Source organism: Carassius auratus, chromosome 38, assembly GCF_003368295.1.
Source record: "Carassius auratus strain Wakin chromosome 38, ASM336829v1, whole genome shotgun sequence".
NCBI classification, from domain to species: domain Eukaryota; kingdom Metazoa; phylum Chordata; class Actinopteri; order Cypriniformes; family Cyprinidae; genus Carassius; species Carassius auratus.
Window position 1 is genome coordinate 4671661 of NC_039280.1, and position 25953 is coordinate 4697613.

A 25953-nucleotide genomic window follows, 5' to 3' on the forward strand; every position below is an offset into this window, starting at 1 on the left:
GTCTCCTGTCATTTCGTAATACTTTTCAGCTTACTGGTATTACTGGAGTTCATTCAGTCTCATTCATAGCTACTTTTTTGTACAACCTGACAATTAGGTTTAGGGGTGGACCATCGTGCTCCTACACTTTTTCAAAAAATCTTGTTTTCCTTAGGGACCGCATTGTACACATGCACATGTAACCATAAATTAGATTAATTTGGATGTACTTTGTCTATTTTCAAAAGAAACCAAAGCAGAATTGACGTCAAGAGCAGCATGTTTATTTTATGCTATAGCTTAAAGAATGAGTCAGCATTTTAAACTAATCATTTGAGTGAATAATTTAATGACTCAATCAAGAACAGCCACTTTGTTCTTTACTAAATAAATCTAGCTGCATCTAAAATCAAAAGCAGTAGGTAATTAATCCGGGTATCGACTGCTGTTTTTTTTCAAACACCATGAATTCAGAGTATGTTCTTTTTTTTCTCGCATGGGCTAATATATAGTATGGAAGTAGGCATATCTGAACACAGCATCTGTGTTTTCTCCCAAATTCCTTGATTGAATAATTTAATATCTTGTTTCATACTTGAATTAATCAGTATTTTGAACGAATGCATTAAATAATTGATTCAAGGATTTAATTAATGTGTTCTTAGCATTTAAATTCAGATATAAGTTATATTATTTTAACACGTTGATAATAATTTATTAATTTAAATATAATTCATTCTTCCGACCCTTTTGGAAGTTTGATGAGTCCCCTAGTGGATGAAATCTTCACCACTAATGCACAGACCTTCTGTTTTGTATTTGCAAACACAGACTGGCAGAGCGATAAAAACAGTGAAAAGTCCTGGTCAAATTGAAGGAATGCTTTTATATATATATATATATATATATATATATATATATATATATATATATATAAAACACACATTAGAGAATATTCTCATGTGTAGAAGGTCACAGTCACACACAAGGGGTCCTTAGGGACTTCTCTGAGAAACACATAATCCATGCTAAACCAGCCCTGCCTGTCTCCTTCTATTCAGCACTGTATATAAGCAACACAATGTCTCATTGTGCGTGCGTGTGTGTGTGTGTGTGTGTGTGTGTGCACTCCTCCCTCTATTACAGCACACTAATGCAATGAATGATTGGCACAGCTGACTGCGCTGATAACAGCTCCATCCTCTACATACCCACCCACTGCTAGGCACGCACATACCCGCCTGAGGTTAACCCTCATGGGCTGCAGACCTATACTCTTCCATGGCATCTTTTCCCAGAAGACTGGATCAAAACCACAGCTGGGCTTCAAAAACTGGCCTATGTGCCATGATGGGGTCACATAGCTGTCTAATTACCAGTGGTTAACAGTCTCAGGGTGGATATGTAAAAAAAAAAAAATCTATTTTGATTTTGACTAATTCAACTACTGTGGTCCTGGACTACCTGTTTGTCCCAACAAATATGCTGTATTTTTTTTTTTTTTTTTGTGCAATGGTGCCAGTAGTCGCAGAAATAACCATCAAAATAAAATTAGGCTAATATGCTTGCAAGCTATATCAAAGATTAGTGGATTGTTTGAAATCCGGTAAAGATATACATTATTGATACTTCCATAATGATCCTTAAGCTCTTTTTTAAAAAGATATTTTGACTTTCTTTCTTCAGTTGAATACAAAATGTGGAACAAAGTTCCATACAAGTGGTTGGGGACAAGCAGGGGCGATTCTAGGATTTTTTCAACTGGGGGGCACAAGAGGGGCCAGGATTAATACAGAGGGGCCAATCTTGTGTTGTTTGAACTGTATATCCAAATCATTTCAAGAGTTCAGTAACCTTTAAAATCAGTAATAAACAGTGATACCCTATTATATTTTAATAGCAGTTATTCACTGCTCTAAAAAAAAAAAAAATCAAATACAATTTGTATTACCTTTTCACTTTACAAAAGTGAAAGAAAAACTGTAATAAATAAAATAATACAGTGTATGAATAGTGTACAACTCACAAATAATAATAATATAACAATAGCCTTATATAATATATATAATAGCCTTATTTATATAAATGCAGAATAACATTAATAATTCATAGAAATAAATACACAATTAATTAATTAATATAACTGATATAAATTCAATATAATTTCATTATATGTTTTTGTATATTATCCACATCCCATTCAATTTGCATAGCAGCAGTTGCAGTAAATTTGCATTGATGAATAAACAAAATCAACTTATGTCAAGGCTAATTAATCTTGAGCATATTGATTTAAAAATATCATATTTCCATACTTTGTTAGAAAGCTACTTGTTCAAAAAGGTAGCTTTAATTTAACATGTAAAATATGTGGATCCTATAAAACAGTTTAGAATAGCTTAATTAGTCCAGTGTTATTTTAGTATTAGTTATTTATTTTGCTATTTAATCATGCATTAAATAATTATGTATGATTTTTTTGAGAATGTTTGTGGGTGTCATCAAATGACGTTTTGTCAATAACTTCTGAGAAGGGAGGGAGAGAGAGCTTTCCAGGGTGCAGACCGCAATCGCGGAGCTCCATGGTGATTTTACAACGCCAACTGAATTTATTAGGAATTTACAGACGCAAATAGACTAAATGTGTAGAAAAATAAAGACCTATATGTGTATTTTGGACTTTTTTTGACCACAAGTCTGAAAGAAGACATGTTACTGAAGACAAACAGCCCCAAATCTCAAAACTGACCAGTAAAAAAAACGATGTTTTTGCATGTGTCTCACCCATATAGACTTAAAAAAAGTCTCAAGTGTGGAGCGTTAGATAAACATTACACGATTTGTTTCGTCACCTCACTTGAGTGAAAAAAAGTCGCTAATCGACTGCATGATTCAATAATGACTTTATTAGAATTGCTATTATAGTTTTTTTTTTTAAACCATTGCTTTAAATTGCGTTGTTGCCTATATCGGCGCGTTTGGCCGAAAAAAAAAAGTAAATCGTAACGCAGTAAACCCCTTTTACATTCAGCATCAGAGGAGCATAGTAAATAATAATGATTAGCATCTTGGTCTGCTCTAGGAGATAACATCGTCATCGAACCTGGTCTGTCTAACACCGAAAGACGTTAACGTTAGTACCAAACACTTCTTGCACTGCAACAACTCGCTAATTGAAAAACATAAGCTATTTAAAATAAGTGGTTTTTTCGTTGGAAAACAGCAGCTCGCTATTCTTGGTCCTCGTTGAGAAGCGTCGCGACGCAATCATGAGTTATTTACTAAACTGAAAGATTATAATTTGAATTTGTGAGTGACAGACAAGTAGAAGGGTGGGGGCACACTGGGGGGCCAATCAGTTTTCAGGAGGGGCCAGTGCCCCCATGGCCCCTCCCCTGGCTACGCCACTGGGGACAAGGGGCTATCAAGCTCCAAAAGGGATTTTTAAAAAGTACTGTACCAAAAAAGTTCTATAAAGCCTGTACGTGATAATTCCATTCATTTTATTTAGTTTTGTATTGTTTAAACCGCTCTTCATGCTGTTTTCTTTTCTCTGTTGTTTTGTTACTGACATTGATAAGCTGCACTGTGTGCCCACTGCCAATTAAAGTTGTGCTTATTTTAACTTTATAATCTGTCATAAGTGAGTTCATCTGAAAAAGCTGCACAGTGGAACCCAAAAATGCTGTATTTGTGAACCAGCCATGTATGGTTTTGAAAGACATGACAAATATTTTCTGTGAGTGTGTACATGTAGGATAAAGTGAGAGTAACAGGGATCTACAAAGTTGCAGTCACCCTTTTTAGGAACTAAAATCAATTTTCAGATATCAGTCAGAAAAGGGCAAGCTGAGGTGAGCTGTAAACTGGTTCTTCTGAAGATGACATATTCAAGTCAACTCCTTGACATGTCGCACCCTTTCAGTGACCCTAAAAGAGGTGTAGAGTGCACACACTGAGGGAATCTGCATTAGCTGTAATTGAAGTCTGACTTGAAGTCAGAGGTTAAGCACTCTCACACTCCATCACTGACATTTATAAACCTGGGACAGAATTTCACACCTTCCAATGACACACCTGCTCGTTGCACTTCAGTTCCTCTTTGCTTCTTCAAGTAGAAGGAGAGAGAATAAGATGAAGGCAGAGTGAATGCATTTACCGTGGCCATAGATATGGGCACCCAAATAGTTCACCCAAAAATGAAAATTTTATGTTTATCTGCTTACCCCCAGGGCATTAACTCAAACTGTTGCAGTATGTCGGTCATATAATGTAAGTGGAAGGGAATACAAAATACACACACAAACAAAACCAAATTAAAACATGTGGCTTGAGACGATACATTGACGTGCAAAGACACTAAACGATCGTTCTGTGCAAGAAACTGAAAAGTATTTATATTGGGTTTTTATTACCTCTGATTCATGCAATATCTAAACTGTCCTGAGTGCATTTGCGTCTTCATCTTCAGTCAGCATGTGACGCGTCTTCTTCTTCTTTTCCTTCCCAGACTTATAAGTGCATTACTGATACCTATCTCTCAAATGGTTAAATGACACTCTATTTACAATCTCAGTTAGGATTGTCAATGGTCAATGTCAAGGAGTGTTAATTTGGTTTTGTTTGTGTATGTTTTTTGACTCTCAAAGCCACGATTCCCATACACTTACATTATATGACTGACAGACTAAAACGGTTTGAGTTAAAAAATCTTTATTTGTTTACTACTGAAGAAAAAAAGTCATCTATGTACATCTTTGCTGCACTGGGGGTAAGAAGATAATAAATACATTTTCATTTTTTGGTGAACTATTCTTTAAGATATACTTGAAACATCCTAAATCCTAAAAAGTTATGTAAATTATGTACATTGTATCACCTTTGAATCAAATTACTTCTCTCTCTCTCTCTTTATATTTATTTATTTATTTAAGTCTCGAAAACACTATTGTGGAGTTTTTATTTTGCTGTTTGAGCAAATGGGAATGCAAAAAATATATTTGTGGTACTGTCCCATTCACTGCTCTCGATGTTTACAACGATGGCTTCCACTACCTAGAAACCCGGATATATATATATATATATATATATATATATATATATATATATATATATATATATATATATATATATATATATATATATATATATATATATATTCTGCAAGGGGTGCCCAAACTTTCGATCCCCACTGTATATATATATATATATATATGTACATATATATATATATACAGTGGGGATCGAAAGTTTGGGCACCCCTTGCAGAATCTGTGAAAATATGAGTAATTTTCAAACAATAAGAGAGATCATACTAAATGCATGTTATTTTTTATTTAGTACTGTCCTGAGTAAGATATTGTACATAAAAGATATTAACATTTAGTCCACAAGACAAAAAAATTGCTGAAAATATTAAAATAACCCCACTCAAAAGTTTGGGAACCCTTGGTTCTTAATACTGTGTGCTGTTACCTGATGGTCCTCGACTGTCTTTCTGTTTTGTGATGGTTGTGCAGGAGTCCCTTGTTTGTTCTGAACAGTTAAACTGAGCAGCGTTCTTCAGAAAAATTTTTAAGGTCCTGCAGATTCTTCAGTTTTCCAGCATCTTTGCATATTTGAACCCTTTCCAGCAGTGACTTTATGATTTTGAGATACAGATCTTTTCAGACTGAGGACATTTGAGGGACTCGAACACAACTATTTAAAAAGATTCAAACATTCACTGATGCTCCAGAAGGAAACAAGATGCATTAAGAGCTGGGGGGTGAAAACTTTAGGAATTTGAAGATCAAGGTAAATTGTACTTAATTTGTGTACCGGGAAACATACAAGTATCTTCTGTTGCTTACGAAGGGCAGAACTAAATGGAAAAAATTTATATTTCAACAAAATAAGAAAAATTTGGCCATCTTCATCGTGTTCAAAAGTTTTCACCCCCCAGCTCTTAAAGCATCTTGTTTCCTTCTGGAGCATCATTGAATGTTTGAATCTTTTTAAATAGTTGTGTTCGAGTCCCTCAAATGTCCTCAGTCTGAAAAGATGCATCTCAAAATCATAAAGTCACTGCTGGAAAGGGTTCAAATATGCAAAGATGCTGGAAAACTGAAGAATCTGCAGGACTTTAAAGATTTTTCTGAAGAACGCTGCTCAGTTTAACTGTTTAGAACAAACAAGGGACTCATGCACAACCATTACAAAACAGAAAGACAGCTGTGGATCATCAGGTAACAGAACACAGTACAAAGAACCATGGGTGCCCAAACTTTTGAGTGGGGTTATTTTAATAATTTCGGCATTTATTTTGTCTTGTGGACTAAATGTTAATATCTTTTATGTACAATATCTTACTCAGGACAGTACTAAATAAATTATAACATGCATTTAGTATGATCTCTCTTATTTTTTGAAAATTACTCGCATTTTCACAGAACCTGCAAAGGGTGCCCAAACTTTCGATCCCCACTGTATATATATATATATATATATATATATATATATATATATATATATATATATATATATATACATTTTAGGAATGATATAAGGCCATTTACTTACTAAAAAAGTATAAACTGTCAATTCGATTGCAGAAGACATAGTAAAGTGTGTACAATGGGTTTCTCAGCATTTTATCATGTAAATTCAAGAAATTTTAAATAAGATACTAAGCTTTTTAGGGTCACTGCATGTATAAATGTTATTTCATATGTGAGTTCATCTCTTATGTCAACAGATAGCTGTAATCTTTTATCTTATCCTTCAACCACACAAATCAATCAACAACACTGTATCAAAACTACAGTTGTATTTTTGACTGCAGGCCAAACCTCAGCTATTACAGTGGTACAATGGCAACAATGGCAACAGTAAGTCATACCCTTAGACCCAAATAATGTGTGCTTCTGTGGTGTAGATATTATTCCATGAGCAAAATATTTCCAAGTTTCCAACCCCCTCTCTAATCTGTACATGTTGTATGATCTGAACAGACTGCAGGTGCCTTTCTTTCTATCACAGCCACAGTGTGTCACATCCTCAGAGTTCAGCGAGCATTGTTAACATCTAATTCATCTGCATGCAGCTCTCAGGCTGACTTCCTCTCTTTATTCTGGCAATGTACAGGCACTAGAGGAACGCAGGATGGAGTCTAACGACTAGATTAGGACTATATCGTCACCCATTTCCTAATGAGAGCGAGAGTAGAGACAGACGAAGAAAGACATTAACAAAAAGCAGGACGTGACACAGCTGGTTTAGTCTATTATTAACAACTCTTTTAGTTCTACCTTTACTAAAGAGCAAAAGTTCATGTCTGGTATCATAGCTGAGGGGTGGGAAACCTCTGACCACAAAAAAGAAAAAAAAAAGTTTTTAAAACCTTCCCACGCTGTCTTACCAGGCACAATAATGACTTCAAATAATAAAGAGACGTGAGAGTGATATGGACAAGTGCTTAATGTAAACATACAAACAGACATGTTTGGTTTTTTATTATATTCATGAGAACATCTTAAAAACATGATTAGTATGTTTTATGACGATTTCAAATTGTGATGATCAATTCAAAAGTCTTTGCCAGTTGTTGTTTAGCATGTAACCTATTTGCCAGGGAATTTTCAAAAATAACAAAAATAAATGTTTGGATTATGATGAAGTAAAAACGTCAACAACTGAAAAAAAAAACAGACAAAAAAAAAAAATAAATAAATAAATAAAAGCATAAAACAGCCAGGACTAGACGACTAGTCTTTTTATTTAAGTCTTCAGGAGGAAATCTAATGTAGTAGTCTACCTTTCATCAAATACGCCAGGTATCGATCACTAGAGGGCGCTCTGTATCTGTTACCCACAATCATTCACCCCTTGCTTTGACATGAGTGTAGATTTTGATTGTGAAAGAGTTGCAAACAGGGCAAAATGCTTAATTAATAAATAAAAAAACTTGTGTAATAATCGTTCTACTTAACTACTTCTACCAGTAATTATAAAACCATTAAATTGTCAAATGTTTTAGAATCGAACCTTTTTTCTTTTGTGAAATATTCCTATTATTAAATAATAACAGTTATTGTTTTCGTTTTAATATTTTTCCTACACACTACTAAGTCAATAAGCCTGTAAGAGCTATAATTTATAGGAAGACCCGCCCACTGACTATGCGATTGGCTGACGCAGAAGTTCTGTTACAACTGATGGCTGGCCAATGGTTTATTGAACTGTCAATCAAGCCCGTTCAGACGCAGTAGCTAGTAGTTGACTGATATAGTGAGAGCAGCGCGCTGGAGGAGCGAGTGGATGTATGTGTGTGACTTTCATCTCATCTTCTGGACGTCTTGCAGAGAAAGGAATCACTTTGAATGGCTGGATTTTTGTGGATAATGATGCATATACGTGTTTTCTTTTTTTAATCATGTCGTATTAACTTCATAGGAGTCATGCATAACTATTTTGGAGCTTGTTTCTCAGTAGTGTTCTTAATTTTGACGTTTTGGACTGAGGTGAGTTAAAGTTCCTTATGCCTTTTTAAGTCCATCGTTTTCTTCACTAGTTGTACAGTCATAGATGAAAAAAAAACCCAATTTACATTAAAACTCAAACTCATTATTTTTTGTCAAATTAGATTTGGGGATTCTTGTCCTAATAGAATTATCCTGCTGTCAGTGGAATCATGTGATCCTTAAACTTTAAAGGCGTTTTAAACCCAGTCCGCGTGCACTGTAATGCATTTACATCGAAACTTGAAGCATTGCACATTTCATTATTGCAAAATCATTTTTATTCATATTTGCTCCGAGTGCATTTGACTGGTAGGCCTATGTTTGCGATACCTGTATAATCATGAGATCACGCCTTTAACACAAATGTAAGTCAGTTCAGCTGTATCCGCTATATTGTTCTCTGTTGCATGTTCTGTCTTGTATTTTAATGGGAGCAAGACAAATTATTCCGTGCATACTTACAAAGCCAAACTGTTTGCATTACATATTTTAACTGCTGTTTGTTATTTTAGGTGAGCCAGTCGTCGGGTTATTTGGAGCTTCAGTTGATCAGCGTGGAGAATGACAGGGGTGAGCTCGCGAGTGGAAACTGCTGTGACGGCGCACGGAGCGCGCAAAACGGCTTGTGCGACCAGGACGAATGTGACACGTACTTGAGAGTGTGTCTAAAGGAGTACCAAGTGGAGGTCACCACATCTGGCTTTTGTACTTACGGCACTGGAAGCTCGAGTGTGATCGGAGGGAATACGTTTCAGTTGAAAGGATTCAATGGAAACCCAAACAAGGCCAATGACCTCGGGACCGTTATCATCCCCTTTCAGTTCGCCTGGCCGGTAGGTGTTCACCGATACCTCTTTCATCTACTCTTCAACTACAAACACACTCTTTTTGTGAGCATTTTCTATTTAGTTATCTTTATCTGGGCTACATTGTGAAAAGAAAATATCTGTTTGATTTTATGAGTTTGAACTCGAATTTTATTAAGGATGTAACACTGCTAGTTGTAACTTTGATTTTACTTAAACAAATAATAATAATAAGAAGAAAGCAAGTAAGCTAAACTTAAGGTTGTATATTTTGTACAGTATAAGTGTGTTTATCGTAACCATATAGCTTTTCCTATACTAGCTTTACAATTGAAAACGTATTAGATATGTATGACATTTGAGAAGGATCAAAGCCCCGCTTATGTTAACTATTTCTATCACATATTATCCAGTTTAAGGTGGAATCTGTGGAAATTACTTTCTGGTCTAAGATTATTATTAAGTATAAAGCTAAAGTCCAAACTGGTTGATATTTCTACTTTAAGCCTGCCTGGCCACCTTAAGATTGGGTTGTTGTCGTTCCAAGATGGTCTGCTAGCTTGTACCAGCTACTTACTGGCCAGTTTAGACCAGCCAGAAACCACCTTGATCCAAACCTTGTTTGCAGCAGATGGTCAAGACTCACAGCTTAACAACAGCAACTGGTAGCCTACGTTTTAAACACTCATTGCAAAGCAAATGTTTGGCTCGCTGGAAACGATCTCGGTGTTACAGTGGTCACTGGCGTTAATCGTAGAGACGATGAGTAGAGCAGGTCCGGTTACGGCGCGCGTTTGACTGCGCGAGCTGCGGCTGGTGCGTGTCTCTCGCGCGCAGCGAAGTGTACAGTTACACGCTTAACTGATGGTGTCGTATTTATAGGACGTAGTGTGTTTTACTTCATGGCATGCGGACTGAGCTGCAAGAACTCCATGTTTTGCGGAGTTTAGAAGGAAGACAATAGATATTCATCTATCTCAAAATTGAAAAGCCTTAAGTTTTTTAATAGCTCTTTTATAGTATTGGCATTAGAAGCTGACATGGTGTTAAAACAACCAACCAACATATGTATCCATCCATTCTATCAATGTAGTTTCTTGTTTTCAGCAGCGAGTCTACATTTACAACAAAATAGCTGCTACAGTGGATGTTACTGTATTAAGGAGTCATTAATGAATATGTCACTTTCTCAGCAAATCAACTCTGAGCATGTTAGCAAATTTTTCTTGGTGACAGAATCTTAATATATGGTCATTAGTTAAGGGCAGCAGTCGCAAGAGTTAACAGGAATGCTGTTTTGGGCAAAAATGAGATGCTGTTTTTTTTGTTTTGTTTTTTTAAAGAAAGGCAGAATTTACACAAGACAGAGTTTTTGACTAGAGATGGCATACTCATGGAGAGATATCACAAGCATAGAGATAGAGAAGAGAAAGAGAGAGGCAGTGGGAGTTGTCTACACGATCATGTTTCAGATAGCAGCATTGTCGCTAAATAGACCAGTTCAGATAGTTTGTAAGATAACTTAAGGTACATTACTGTGGGTAAAGCATTTAACTCAAACCACACTGCGCTTACCTCAGTGTGAGATTGTTGTTGTTTTCCTAAACTTGGTAAATATGTTTTGTAAGTAGTGAAAAACGCTGAATCACTGCATTTGAGTCTTGTTTGCTTCCAGATTTTGGCCGTGGTGATAACAGTAGCGCTGTGGTGAGAGCTGCCTGTGTTCTTCTGTTATTTACACTTCTTTTAAAGTGGCTTTGTTTATTAAAGCCACAGTAATTGCTCCATTTAAGATAAAAATCATGTACACAGTAATTAGACGCTTTGGGACTGTGCATGATTATTTCTATATCTCAGAGATGGTTCTATGGTGTTTTTGTTTGGAATGTTGATCTTGGAAGAATCTAACCAAGACTGAACTTGAGACGGATTGTTTAATTAAGAGTTGTTTTCAAGGGATCAAATCAAGATAATTTCCAGAATTAATGTTAAATATTATTTTTCTGGGCTCTATCTATCTATCTATCTATCTATCTATCTATCTATCTATCTATCTATCTATCTATCTATCTATCTATCTATCTATCTATCTATCTATCTATCTATCTATCTATCTATCTATCTATCTATCTATCTATCTATCTATCTATCACACCCATAGTTGTTGATTTGCTTGCATTTCTGTTATGCATAAGAATATCTGTGTTTTTACATGCACCGTAAAACATGGTTTCCCTGTTCAAAATAGGAATTGTTCACATGTGGAAATTCTACTTTTAAAGTTTAGTTAGGTCTAGACTGTGTCTCAGAACCGTTATCTGTTCACCTGCCTGCGAATAGATTCATAAATGGTGTTGAAACAGCTTTGCAGATGAGTCATTTGAAATCCTGGTTTCACATTCAGCTGGTGCACTTCTGAAGATTCTCCCCTGCTGTAACTTTGTTGAAGTCTGAAGTGAGAGATATTTGCAGTCTTGTGTTAATACTGGTGAAGACAGCCCACAATCGGAAGGAAATCCTCCTGCTGTGATGTTTAATAGTTATTTTTGGAACAGGCAAACCACAAAAACAAACACTTGCTAATGGGAATAATCCTCCCATAATGTTCTCTGCAGAATGTGTATGTTTAATGAATGGAAATGATGTTACACAATATACTGTTGGATAAACAATTGCTTGCATCATTGGACTCGGTGCATCATTAGTGTTATTTAGCTGAACATCAGCTTATCTGAATTCTGCCAAGACACTTACATCTGCTGTTATCCATAGTTTCTTAGCGAATCGGGTGTGCCAGGGGAGGAACGCAGTTTACGGAAGGTGATGTTTATGAGCCTTATAAGTCCTGCTGTGCCTGACGTCCTACAGCTGTGAGATCTTTGATACTCTTCCAGCATACCATCCTTTGTTTTTGGATAAAAATCCCATCTCCCTGAACTTACACACACACCACAATAATTTTTTATTTTTTTTTATTTAGGCTTTTCCAAGTAAGAGCTCAACAAGTCCATGTTGTTCTGTTTCACGATAAGTTCTCAGACTTAATCTAAACTCTGAATACACAGTTAAGAAAATATATCCTTCTACAAACCAGACAGAAATATACAATAGCAATGTATCTTTACCAAAGATAACGCTAGCTCTTTCTAAAGCAGTCTGTGTATCCGGCTGTTTTGAGATATGACACTTAAATGACTGTGTCTTTGCTCTGTCATTTCTGTCTCTGTTTTAAATCACATATACGTAGACTTGCCAAGATGCAAGGGAGATTGATTTGCATTAAAAGTTTTACTAAAAGAGAGAGGGATGCTAGTGACAGACAGACCTGACTCCTTCATTCTTTACAACTGAAACAGTTCTTCAAACTTTGTTTGATCTGCTCTACTCTTTCCATTTATTTCCTTATTTTCAGTTCTTTCCTGTCCTCCTTTCACCCCATCCTGCTTTCTTTAAATCTTGGATGTGTATTGGGTCTCTTGTTTCACAACTGTGTACTTCTGTACTTGACTTATTCTTGTTCTGTTATTTAGCAGAAATATTGCTTGTTATGATTATTAAATAAATATGAAATATTTTGACTTAACATAGGGTTTTCTGTCATAATGCTGTTGTTACAAAATACAGTTTTGTTAGCCACTCAATACCATTTATTACATTGAAATTAAGGGTCTGCTAGTATTTACTAACCATAATGCCATTCCAAAACCCAAATTACGTTTTTTTTTTTTTTTTAACTTTCAAGCTCCAATATGAGCGAAAATCACAATTAAAGTAACTTAAAATTAGTCCATATGATTTGAGGATGGTTTTCTTGATAGCTTTATGGAAAAGACTGTTTTAATTAATGAATTAAATAATCTGTTAATCAATTAATTAATTCATTCATTCTAATTCCCATTCTCATTTTATTTTGTTTTAAAATTTTGTCATAAAATTGATAATATCACTAGAGGAGAAAATTACAAGTTATAAGAATAATTACTTAGTTTTGTCCCCACATAAAATCATATTATGCCTTCAGGTAATTTATAATATACTTTTTTGTCCATTTTAAAAGCCCTGTATACCTTTCACACTTTCATTTTTCTAGATATTTAAATATCACAATTATTTTCTTCCTGGTACAAACATTTTAACACTCACACAGATGCAGACCAGCAGATGATGACAGCAGAAATCTGGTGTCTCAAGGCAGATTTGACACTTTTAACAAGATGTTGGACACTCAGGGAGACACCTATTGCATGTCTGCACAGGGAAAACAATAAAAGAAATGATAGAACAAAAATGCAGTGACACTTTTGGTGCAATATTCTTCTATAATCATATCTTTCTATAACAAGACTCATAAATCATTTTATAAAAATTACAGTGTTAATGTTTGTTTTTCATGAACAGCCTTCAGTCTCCACCACTGTTCATTCTGACATTCATATTTAATGTTTTCATAAGAGGTTTTTCAAATTTACATATCTGTTGTAGTCTGTCAGCATACACAGATATCTAAATGTCAATGAAATGTCGGTGAATGTCATTTTGGCATTTGACAGTGCAGATGTTTTTGTGAATTTTTTTTTTTTAAAGCTTTAAATTTATAACACACCTTATTCCACCGCCTCTTTCACTAAAAAACGGCACACAATAGAATTACATTGTTAATTCTGTGCCACAGAAACCCAAGCACATGGGGTATGAAGAGGCATACACAGGTGTGTTACCAGCCTGCACATATCACATTCAGCTTTTAGTTAGAACAGTTCCTGTGTAAGTGTGTTACTGTGCATTTGACCTGAATCCTTAGGAGCCAGTATATTAAAATCTGGACCGAGTGTATATGATAATAAAAGGCACATTCCGGCTTCCTTCTTGCAGTATACGTCCTCCTCAGGGCCCTCTGGGGTGTAAAAACTGTGGCACTGCCTGCTCAGTGTCACTTAGGAGGTGAAATTTATTCATTTGCCAGTGTGTGCATGTTCTTGTGTGTCCGCTGGCATGTGTATATATGCATGTGGGTGTCTTATTTCCCTCTAACTAAGGAAAGATAAAATCTTCCCTGCTCCTGCTCCTCCCTGGACTGTTGGTTGGTGTCTGATGACTGTCTTTGGAGATTAGTAACTTTGTCTTATGCCACTGCACTGCCCAGGTGTTTACATCAGTTATGCTCATGCTGCAAACGTATGCTACATAAAGCCTTTCATTAGTTTGCTGACACTGATTCCTCAACATCCTGACACGTTGAATGGGTTTAGATGTTATTCTTGATGTTATAAAGAAGTAGGCAACCTCTAGGTGGTCTATGGGGGAGCTGCAGGTGGGTTGAGTGTCCCTTTATTATTGTATAGTACTGCATATGTGCAGATCATTTTATTTTGTAAGCTAATTAGGTTTTTATGGGAACAGTAAAAAATATAAAACAATAAAAAAGATAGAAAATTGTTGCATTTTACAGTATTACCGTTATACTGTATTTTTCTTCAAATAAATTATCTTAGTGAGAATAAATTGATTTAAAAAAAAAAGTCTTACCAAAATCCCCTCATTTTTCATTACACATGCCCAAATGAGAGGAAATCATAAAAAGTAATAATCAATAAATCAAGAAGTCTGTCTTTGATAATTAGAGTTTGTTTGAAGTTTTCAAAAGGATGTCATGGATACAAAGAGCTCCAGGCTTAATTGCATGAACTTTGAAATATTTTAGTGAAACTAATATCACTTGTTTGTTTTTTTTTCAGTTTCATGACGCATACGATTTGGCTCAATAGTTTGCTTATGCCTTGCCAATTTTTTTTTTTTTAAATAAATTTTTATTGATATTTTCTTCTCTTTTAAACATACAGAAACACATAGACAAACAAATCAGCCATACAACAGCAAGTAATAGACACAACAGCAGTAATAAATACAAAATAATTACACAGACATGTAAATAAAACCCTAAATAAATAATAATACAAATTATATATAAAAAATAAAATAAAAAATAAAGTACGCTTGTCAGTTACACACAAAATTGGATGACAGAAAATTCAAAAACAACCAAATGATACATATGCAGAAAAATATACAAAATTAAGCAAATATTAATACACATATTTAACCAAATACTGATATATAAACATCTAATGCTAGGTCATGTATGTCCATACGCTTCACATGAAGAATCAATATTATAAGTGACAAATAAACCCTTGGCATTTAAAGTAAAACCGCTGAATGAATAAATGAGAATGATAAAAAGAAAACAAGGACAAGACGAACCAAGCCAAAAGGCCAAGTCAGCTTTTTCCCAAGTCTAGTCAATAAAACTCTAAGCTTCCCAAAAGTTAGGGCCTGAAATCTAATGGTGCATTCTCTTGCATCATTAACTTAAATGGTGGACAATTCAAGGTACACCATGTCTATAATGCCTTGCCCGTTTTAAAAGCATAGCCTGTACACCTTTCACATTGTTGTGATTCATTTTCACATTTCTCTGAGAGTCAGTAATTATCTTGCTGGCTACTGTTATTCACACAGCATTCACTTACACTGATGAAGAGCAGCAGAATTTAATAGAAAGATGGTTTTTCAAGGCAGATTTGACACTTGTGGCAACAAGAAGCTGGATAAACACCTAGTGCAAAGGACTTGTGGATAGAATGGCAGAACCCAAAAAGAAAACAAATGTGACTACATTTCTGATGCAATATTACTGCCGCATTTTTAAGTTCAATTATAATTTTATATTTGGATGGTGCTAGTATTTTGTAGTTGTCCAGCAGTCGTCTATCAGTTTTAATTTTTGTTTGTTCATGTACATCCTTCTACCACCTGACATTCATGTAAAATATTTTCTGAAGGGTTTTGCATACTTTACACATCTGTTGTAGCCTGTCTGTGTACATACAAAAATGTACATCTATAAATGTCAGTGAAATAAAAAAAAATGGTTAGGACCATTATTTTTGTCTGAGGTTTAGTGAAAGGTTTAAAGCCATGCCTGTATCAGGAGTCTTTCCTTTCTACCATTTACTGCATGCACCTACAAGTTAGAGTGGTTTGGCTTCACTGATGTTAGCGTGCTGATTCATGCTTCCAGAGAAAAGATGTGTGAGTGTCAGCACACGAAATCCATGGGCATGTTTCTCATCCCATGCTTCCACAGTAAACCTGATCTCTACCCAAACCAAAAAATACAACCTTTCAGCCAAACACTGACCTGCTAAAATCACCTCTACAGCAATGTCCTCTGTTTTCCACAGTGTTTTTGTTTTGTGTGTGAAGCTTTATATCATACATCAAATAAAGCTGTTCCGTTGTATTTCCTGTGCCAAAGTATTGGAAATGAATGGTGGTGTGATTTTTAACCATTTTCATTTATATACAGACTTAAGCTGAAGGAAAAAACTCTTAACTGCACAGAATCTTAGTACACTCTGTTGTGTGCTATCCTGTCCCAGAGATTTCTTCCTGATGTTTCAGACATTTCCTGAATGTTCATCCAGCATAATGTTTGTAATCCAAAAGCACTCAGGTTCTGTCAGATTAAAGAGAAGAAACGTTACTACCCCTCATTTGAGTGAAAAAACATGACCTCTCCCATCTGACAGTCAGTTCACCTCACTCACTGTGAAGTATTGCTGGTTCAGAAACCTTTTGAACCTTTTGAAGTCATTCTGCCCATGCTGTTATTTGACTTGACTTAGCAAACCATTTTCCCATTAAATAAATGAACTAAAGAACACTGTTGAAGCACATGTCGGTGTGAAAAAAAGTGCATGCATAAGCATCACGCAATCATTTATGAATTGTTGACTGCAGAAGTGACCTGATACACGCTCCTACAAAAATCCTTGAACCATCTCATTATTCATCTGGCTTATAACCCAGCTAATCAGTCACCAGTCCGTGGGAACCAGGTTATTCACATTGCTGTTATGACTTGCATCCTGTTAAAAAGGCGCGCACACATATACAAACGGTATCAATATGAGGACATTAAATAGATTTCCGTTGGTTAATAATGGCAACACAATAACCCAACCCAAGTAACTGAAAAAAAAACATTCTTAGATATTATACTTCATGAATACGTTTTTTTTTTCTTTTCTTCAAGGATGTCCCCGGATGGTTTTGTGACATAAATGTGAAAAACTCTTTCAGAAAGGAAGTTTGGTTGTTTAATTTGAAACGCACAAGTTCCATATAGCCAGAATACCAGTGTTATACTTGTTTTCTCCTAAATATATTGTCTCAATATAACACTACTGTTCAAAAGGTTTGGGTCAGTAAGATTTTCTTCAATATATTTTTATTACTTGTTGTCAGCAAGATTGCATTAAATTGATCAAATTGACAGTATAATGTAAAAAAAAAAAAAAAAAAACTTCAAATAAATATTATTTTGACCTTTCTATTCACAGTTTCCACTTATTAAGCAGTGTTGTTTTCAACATCGATAATTTTTAGAAATGCTTCTTGAGCAGCAAATCAGCATATTAGAATGATTTCTAAAGGATCATTCGACTCTGAGGACTGGAGTAATGACTGCTGTAATTAGTACATTAGAAAGCCATTATTCAAATAAAAAGGCCTTTATTTTAAATTGTAACAATATTTCTGTTTTTACAATATTTTAAGCTTTAGTGAGCATAAGAGACTTCCTTCATAAATACGAGAGAAATCTGATTGACCCCAAACTTTTAAACATTGTGTAATAAGAGTCTTTCTTTTGTTTTGATTATGTCTTGTGCCATTTTTTTTTTTGTGTGGTGTTTTATTGATATTTTGTGTTTGTCTTCAGCATAGACTTTGACTGTGGAGACCTATATGTCTGTGTACATTAGCTAACCAGCTCTTTCTCTCTATCTCCTAGCGAGCGTACACTCTGATCGTGGAGGCTTGGGATTGGGACAACCAAACGATCCCAGACAGCAGTGAGTAATGATTTCTCAACACCTTGACACACACCACCATGCACTACTGTGAATGCTTTCTCATCGGTACCGACAATCTCTCTCTTGAGCAATTTCACATCTACAAGTGACAAAGAAAGTCAGTTTTGACATTCGACCTTTTAATTTATGAGAAACATACGAGAATTTGTCTGAAAGAAGACAGTCATATACTGTACACATAGGATGGCTTAGGTGTGAGTGAATCATTTTCATCTTTTGAGTGAACTACTCCTTTAAATTCTCTGTCTTTCTTAGACAGATTCCTCCTCGTTTTGTATCAAAGTGAGGCTACTTCCTTCAAGTTTCCACTCAGACAGTTGCTGTTACTTTTAGTACAATAAACAAAGCAAGTGGCCGATCAGAGCATAAAGACAGAGCTGGATGCCTGTGGTCTGACGTGTCTATGAGCCACAAAGGGTTACCGACAGGACCGTGAAGAATTTGCCTGCACAGAACTTAGCAGAAAATTACACCGATTTCTGCAGAATTTTATACATCCTCCCTTACATGCTTGTGTTTAAATATTTTGGCTAAATTGTTTACCTTTCCAAAAAATACTTAGTAAAGCATATAGGGTTAAAGCTAATACAATGTAATCTTAAAATGTCATACATAAATGAACTGTAGTTTTGAAAAAAATGCTTACTATAAACACTGTCCAGATAAAAACTGCATTTCTTTAATGCCAACAGTATCTGGAAATGTTTCAATGCATGTCAACCAGTGTAAATCTTTAAATATTTGTAATATAGTGCATCTTCTTGGTTTTCAACACTGCAGAAAACTTTCTTGATCAGAAACCACTGTTGCTCCACTCTAATGTTATGGAAACCCAGTGTGCAGGACATGTTAACTCACTGTGTGAATGTTGATATGTGTGTGAATGTGTTGTCTTATCCAGATGTGTCCTGTTTTCCTCTTCTCCTCCTGTGGTTCTCCATTGCTCCATAATAGATGATGACTTTGACAGGAAGTACCATTAATGAAGGAATTCAAGTTCTGGGAGTTAGCTGATCATTAATAATGGACACCCTAAGAAGCTGAATTAATTCAAAGAATTCCAAGTAATTAATTACCTTGAAGAAATTTAGATTCAGTTTGCCATCACGGGGAATGAATTAAATTTTAAAATAGATTTAATTAGAAAAGTTATTTAAAATGTTAATAATATTTCACAATATTATTGTATTTTTGATCAAATAAATGCAGCCTTGGTAACTTCTTTTTCTTACACCAAACTATGTATGGGTAGTTTAAACATAATAAATAAGCCAAATTCACCTAATGTGGTCTTCACAATGAGAAGAAAAGTAAATGTTACACTAGTGAAGTAGCTGCAAGTGTACTTACAATTAAAATGGTTTGTTTCACTGTTATCATGCCTAAACAAAACTGTATTGGAACCTACAATTTTTTAATATCAACTTCAAATTTGGAACACAACTTGTTTAGACATGTTCATGGACCTAAATGAGAAAAAGTAGATAAAAAAAAATCAGAAAGTTAAACAGTATTTCACATACAATGAAAATAGAAATGATAGCTCACCTTTGATATGATATTGATACCTGAATGATAGCTCAAACTCATTTTGTTACAAGGTAGTAAATCACCAACATAACAACATATACCCAAGAAATATATTTATTTTGGGTCTCTACAGTTGCCTTGAAATAACAAACAAATTTTTGTCAAATTGACCTGTGAATATCAAAATCGTAACAAATTTCAGTGTATCCTCACTTTGCATGCATGTTCATGGCCCTAAATCAGCAAAAGTCACAAAATAGCAAGATTAAACTCACAAGTTAACTGGTATTTCCGACAGCTAAAAAATCTAATTGGGGTCAAAATGACCCAGAACATAATACAAGGGTTAATGGGGCATGAATGTTGTTTAAGCATGCAAATGGAAACTGTAGCTGCTCGTTATTTTCCACACAAGTCTGTGAGCTAATTATTGTCTGAGCAACTGTAAAGCTACTATTCTTCACTATACAAACACATACAAACAAATATACTCCTGCCAATTAATCATAAAGCAAAGGGCTACTGACAGACCTGGCATGAATATACTCTCTCACAGATACACACAACACTAACAACGCACTGATATTTTCACAGACACAAGAGTCGGACGGTTGTCATGTGACTTTTTGAAGTTCAGTACAGAACATTCATTTGTTTCAAATGGAGACTAGATCTCAGACAGACAGAACATGAGTAAGATCTAGTCTGACTTTTTTTGAGATGATCCCCCAGATGACATGATGTTGATGTTGAGACATCAACAGGTGAAGAGACAGTGAGAGGCTGTGAATGTTCCTGTTGCATTATGGGTGGAATGGTGCCAATAATTAATAGGTATATTATTTTATTAATACATAATAATAATTTAAAACCTAATTTTTAGTATTCCATTTATATATATATATATATATATATATATATATATATATATATATATATATATATATATATAGTGCATAGTGCTGTCAAACGATTAATCGTGATTAATTGCATACAAAATCAAATAAAACACACATACAGTATATAGATTGAAAAATGTACATGTATTTACACGTTTATATTTATAGTTATGATTTATATCCTAAATGAACATATTTAATATATAAATATAACATCTTTTACTGTAATATATACATGCATGTGTGTGAATTTATATATACATAATAAATATACACAGCATACATACATATACTGTGTAAACAAAAACTTTTATTTTGGATGCGATTAATATATATTTTTTATATATTTTTCTTGATTTTCTAAATAATTTTTAATATACATGTAAAAAAAATTTATATCATAATTCTTATTATTAAGTACACAACTTCAGTTCTTGCACGCTAATGTTGTTATCATTTTGGATAGTTATAAATAATAACTAAGTACTTTTATAGAAATCATCATTACAGCGGCTGGTTTTTGTGTTTGTATTTGTGCATTTTTTTGTTGCCTTGACACCACAGACATCCAGTATCCGCTGTCAGCGGAGATGAGTTCATCATCAGGATGTCATACCTGCCTCACGGTTTCATTTTTTTTACAGGTGTTTTTTCCAAGTCTACTTTCTAGAATTAGCTAACAGATGTTGTTCAGTAGCCTTGAAGAAATAAAAAAGAAATCTGAATTTAGATGCAAGTAGCTGGGCATCAGGTAGCACGGTCTCTTTGAGGAGAGGGTCCCGTGGGGCTGTTTACCTTTGAGGAAGTCCGTCTCTCCAGCTCTACGTTTGGACTCTAAACAACTCTTTCTGGCCAACAGGTCAACTGCATTGTTCACATATCGTCAAGGGGCAGAGACAGGGGTGTTATTGTGTTTCACTTGTGCTAGCTGCTAGATCGCTAGATGGTAATAAAGTGGATAAGTGGAAAAAATGCAAAAAGGGAAGTCAAGAAAGGTGCGGTACATTAACACGAAGGAAAACGTTAAAAAAATGGGTGAGTGAATTATTTGGCCTTGTCTGACTCTTTGGTCTATTGTTTGTGATCTGTTATCGCAGTGGCGATGGGGGCCGAATCGCACCCATTGTGATGGGGGCAGTGAAACAGAGCAAACTGGAGACAGACTGATGGAGAGATGTGAATGAGACAGAAATAAAATAAGAGGAAAGAAAAGAAACTAAGAAAAGATGTTTTGTTTTTAAGGCTAACCGGTAACCGCAGTTATTTTTCTAAAGCTGTTGTTATGAGTTAAAGAGAGCCTCTTAGATCAAGGCTGAAGTTCTAGTGTTCTAGTAATGGCTGATTACTGTACGTTTCCGACTCGGTTAGAGCTATTCATTTGCTTACCTGTTTTATAGTTTGTGCTCTTATCCGTGTGTGACTGTGTTCTTTAGCTGGCTTATCATCAGGGTCTCTCTCTCTCTCTCTTCCACACACACACACACACACACAAACGCTACTGTGACTCTACCCAGTAACAGTCTCCAAGTGTCTCCTTCGGCTCATAGAGAGGGAGTGATTGGTGTGTATTTTTGTAACTAATTGCTGTAGATGAATTAGGAGATGAGTACTAGATTTTTTATATTTATAAGTGGGGGGAGAGTGAGGGGGGAAGAGAGGACAGTGAAAAGGGGGGAGGGCACATTTGATATGAAAGAGCGTGTCGAATTCCTTTTTTTAGTCGGAAAGTAGGAAAGTATGTCAAAGCTTTTGTTCCACTTCTGGAATCGTGTGTCCATTTAAGGAAGAGAGCAAGTGGACTGAGATGGGGTGAGCGGGGTGATTTCGGCTGGGGGAAGGATTTGTGAAAGAACATGCACAAGGGCGATTTATGGAGCACCTTGGCTAGCGGTCAAACATAACAACCTGTCAGAAATACCACTGCCATATCTATAAAACATCCTCAAATTGGCTATCTGACCTTTTTTTTAATTACAGTTTTTTAATATATTTTCTGCATTTAAATGGAAGTTTATGGGAGTTTATGTTTATGTATGTATGTATTGCTTAATTAAATGTGATAATTTAATATAACTAATATAATGACTATTTTTATTTTAATGTATTACTGCTTAAAACTTTTATAAATTTTTGCAGCAATATAAACAGTAGTCACTAAATATTTTGATCACTACAAACAGTGATAGAACAGTGATATATATATATATATATATATATATATATATATATATATATATATATATATATATATATATATACACACACACACACACACACACACACACACACACTGTACTGTATGTATGTGTGTGTGTGTTGTGTGTGTGTGTCCATATTTATGTATCCATTCACATAATTTATTGAACAGTTAAAATGTACAGTTTAATGCCTAAATTAACTTTAGCATTTAAGTGATTTATTTTTATTGTTGTAGACAAATTAGTGTAAATGATACTGCTCATTTTGGTTAATATGCAAATGGCCTCAGTGATTGGGCCTCAGATGATCATGTCACCCCCTCATTCAGCCATATCCCTATCATATCCCTAGAGGATGATTTTGCTAATTTAAAAAGGTGTGAATTTCTTTTTGGGAATGGAAAGTGCTGCAATGTGAGAATCTCAAGCCAACACCCACCTTCATGAACGGCACAGATTAGATATGAATCATTGTTGATGTTGTGTTCTCTCGCACTTGGGGGTGGGGGTGGGGGGGGGTTGTTCTTCCTGGTCTGTTCCTGATTGTATTATTTCCTCACTGGCTCCCAAGTAGTCTGAGACAAGTGTGTGTTCCACTGAAGCAGGAAGACATGCCATGCTTCATAACACACACACACACACACACAAACTATATATATATATATATATATATATATATATATATATATATATATATATATATATATATATATATATATATATATATATATATATATATATATGAATGTTTTTTGTCTCTCTCATAGGTGATGATCTGTTGATTGAGAGGAGTGTTAATCGTGGAGAAATGAACCCCGGAGAGGAGCGACAGCTCATTCAGCAGAAGGGCCGAACAGCCAGCATCCAGTACAGTGTGCGTGTGCGCTGTGACCGCCATTACTACGGCAACAAGTGCAACAAACAGTGTCGCCCCCGAGATGATTACTTTGGCCATTACACATGCGACCAGTTCGGCAATCAGCAGTGCATGGAGGGCTGGACTGGGCAAGACTGCAAAAAAGGTATGCAAGTTTGCTAACCCTCACATGAGATTGCAGCAATTAGCAAATTACAATGATCTAACGATCCAATCAAGTCCCACCCTACATTTTTTTCTAGGTTAAAAACCCATTTTACTTGGCTATACAGGGAAGAAAAGATAATCACAAAGGGAAGAAAAGATAATGATATCTTCCGTTTCATGCGACTATAAGTTATAAGTTGTTTTATGTTATGCTTTACATAAACTTTTGTCTGCAAAAACTACAGATTCTTTATCTGTTAAAATGACATCTAATGGTGTGGGCAATACATTTAATTCTTGATTAATGCTGTTACAATAAAGTTGTAGTGAAATATTGCAATTATTGATCTATATTTGATTCATTATTAATCACTGCAGCAAAAAACTAATACTAGCCTAATAATATAAGTACAAATTTCCGAAGCAACATAATCTTTTTATGTATGTTTAAACACAGTATCCATGACACAAACATTTATAGCAAAATCTCTATCTGTGGGGAGGAAATCGATTCACATATGAATCGTGATTCAGTCTTCTAGCGATTTGTATCGATTCACAAATTTCAAAAATCTATTTCTAGTTAATGTAATAATAATAATATGTTGTCGCAACAGAGCAGCAACATAAATTTAGGAGGAAAATATAATGTACATGTTTAAATCAAAGGACAGCAAAGGAAAATAATAAAGCTCATTCGTAATTTCTTTGTTTTTCAGCTATCTGTAAGCAAGGCTGCAGTGAGCTTCACGGAAGCTGTGACACTCCAGGAGAATGTGTGTAAGTGTTAGTTGATATCTCTCTCTCTCTCTATTCTCAGGTCATACATCCCAATGAGATGAATGAGTCTGTTCGTTAGAGTAAAATTGTTTCGCACACACATTTCTGGCATGCACAGCAGCTTTAAATAGTCTTGAATGAGCTGAGCAGACAACTGACGGATTATTTGATAAAATTATCTCCGCCTCCCTCATGAATGTCTATTTTCAGAATGGAATACTTGTTTATTACTGAATACTCTGCAGTGTATATATATACTGGATATTTTTTTAAATATAGAAAAATGAAAGCATTAAACATTTCACAAGTCTATGATACTGTTTCTAATTAAAGACATATGACCTCACATGATATCTTCACATTTGCTTGTTTAATTTGGCCAGTTATCAACTTCAAATCAAAATTTAAAAAAAAAATTTATTAGACACATTTTTAAATGATCACTTGGGTGTTTAATCAGTAAAGAAATAGATGTTTGAAATGGTAAAAGTAAAAGTGTACTTTTTGATATAGTTAACATTGTAAAGTGGCCATCTGGGTAATACGGTACATGGATACTGAAAGTTTGCGTTGTCACCTCCTGTTTTGTGTGCCTGAGTCATGTTTCTTTTCCTCTGTGCTAATTCAACCATCTTTTAAAGTATGTGAGGTGGAAGTGACCTTTGACCACCAGTCTGTCTGGAATTCATCGCTGTCTAAGATTAGAAAAGAGACAGGGGTCATGACCCGTGTCTGCTACTGGAAAGAAGTTTACACTCCTGTCTTTGTGATACTCAGACTTCCCTCTCTTATTCTTAAAGTTACTGGTGTAATGTACATGTGCAATGTGTGACACTATCAGAATTGCTAATACGTCTGTGTGAATGGAAAACTTTTCAAATGTGTAAATAAAAGGAAAATAGAAAATCATGCTAAGCTGACATGATGTAATAGGTGTAACTGCTGTTTGATAAATGTGTTCAGTGGTATAGATTCAGTTCAGGGAGGCTTGTGCAGAACACACACACACACACTCCAGCTCATGCTCTGTTTGGGTTTCGTAGGTGTAAGTACGGCTGGCAGGGCCTCCTCTGCGATGAGTGTTTGCCATACCCGGGCTGTGTGCATGGCACCTGCATGAAACCCTGGACCTGCACCTGTGAGAAGAACTGGGGAGGACTTCTGTGTGACAAAGGTTGGTTTAATTGCCTTCTTTTAAATAATAACATTTTCATTAACATTGTTTTTTTTTTAGCTTTTTTGCATTTAGTTCGGTTACTGATGTGTATGCCAGCTCAAAAATGCTGAAAAGAAACAC

At 35.1% G+C, this 25953-nt stretch overlaps 1 protein-coding gene across 4 annotated transcripts in view; it reads left to right on the forward strand.

The window, feature by feature from the left end:
- The window catches only part of jag2a (jagged canonical Notch ligand 2a), a 41802-nt gene that overhangs the window by 562 nt on the left and 15287 nt on the right, over positions 1-25953 (forward strand). For 2 of the 4 annotated variants that reach the window (XM_026223563.1, XM_026223565.1), the window contains exons 1-6: positions 8268-8480; positions 8993-9313; positions 18144-18204; positions 23620-23874; positions 24596-24656; positions 25700-25830. In XM_026223563.1, the coding sequence (XP_026079348.1) occupies positions 8418-8480; positions 8993-9313; positions 18144-18204; positions 23620-23874; positions 24596-24656; positions 25700-25830 (892 nt within the window). In that variant the 5' untranslated portion in view covers positions 8268-8417. Of the gene's footprint in view, positions 1-8267; positions 8481-8992; positions 9314-18143; positions 18205-23619; positions 23875-24595; positions 24657-25699; positions 25831-25953 lie in introns of those variants that run through there. The other 2 variants (XM_026223562.1, XM_026223564.1) reach the window with 1 other exon arrangement.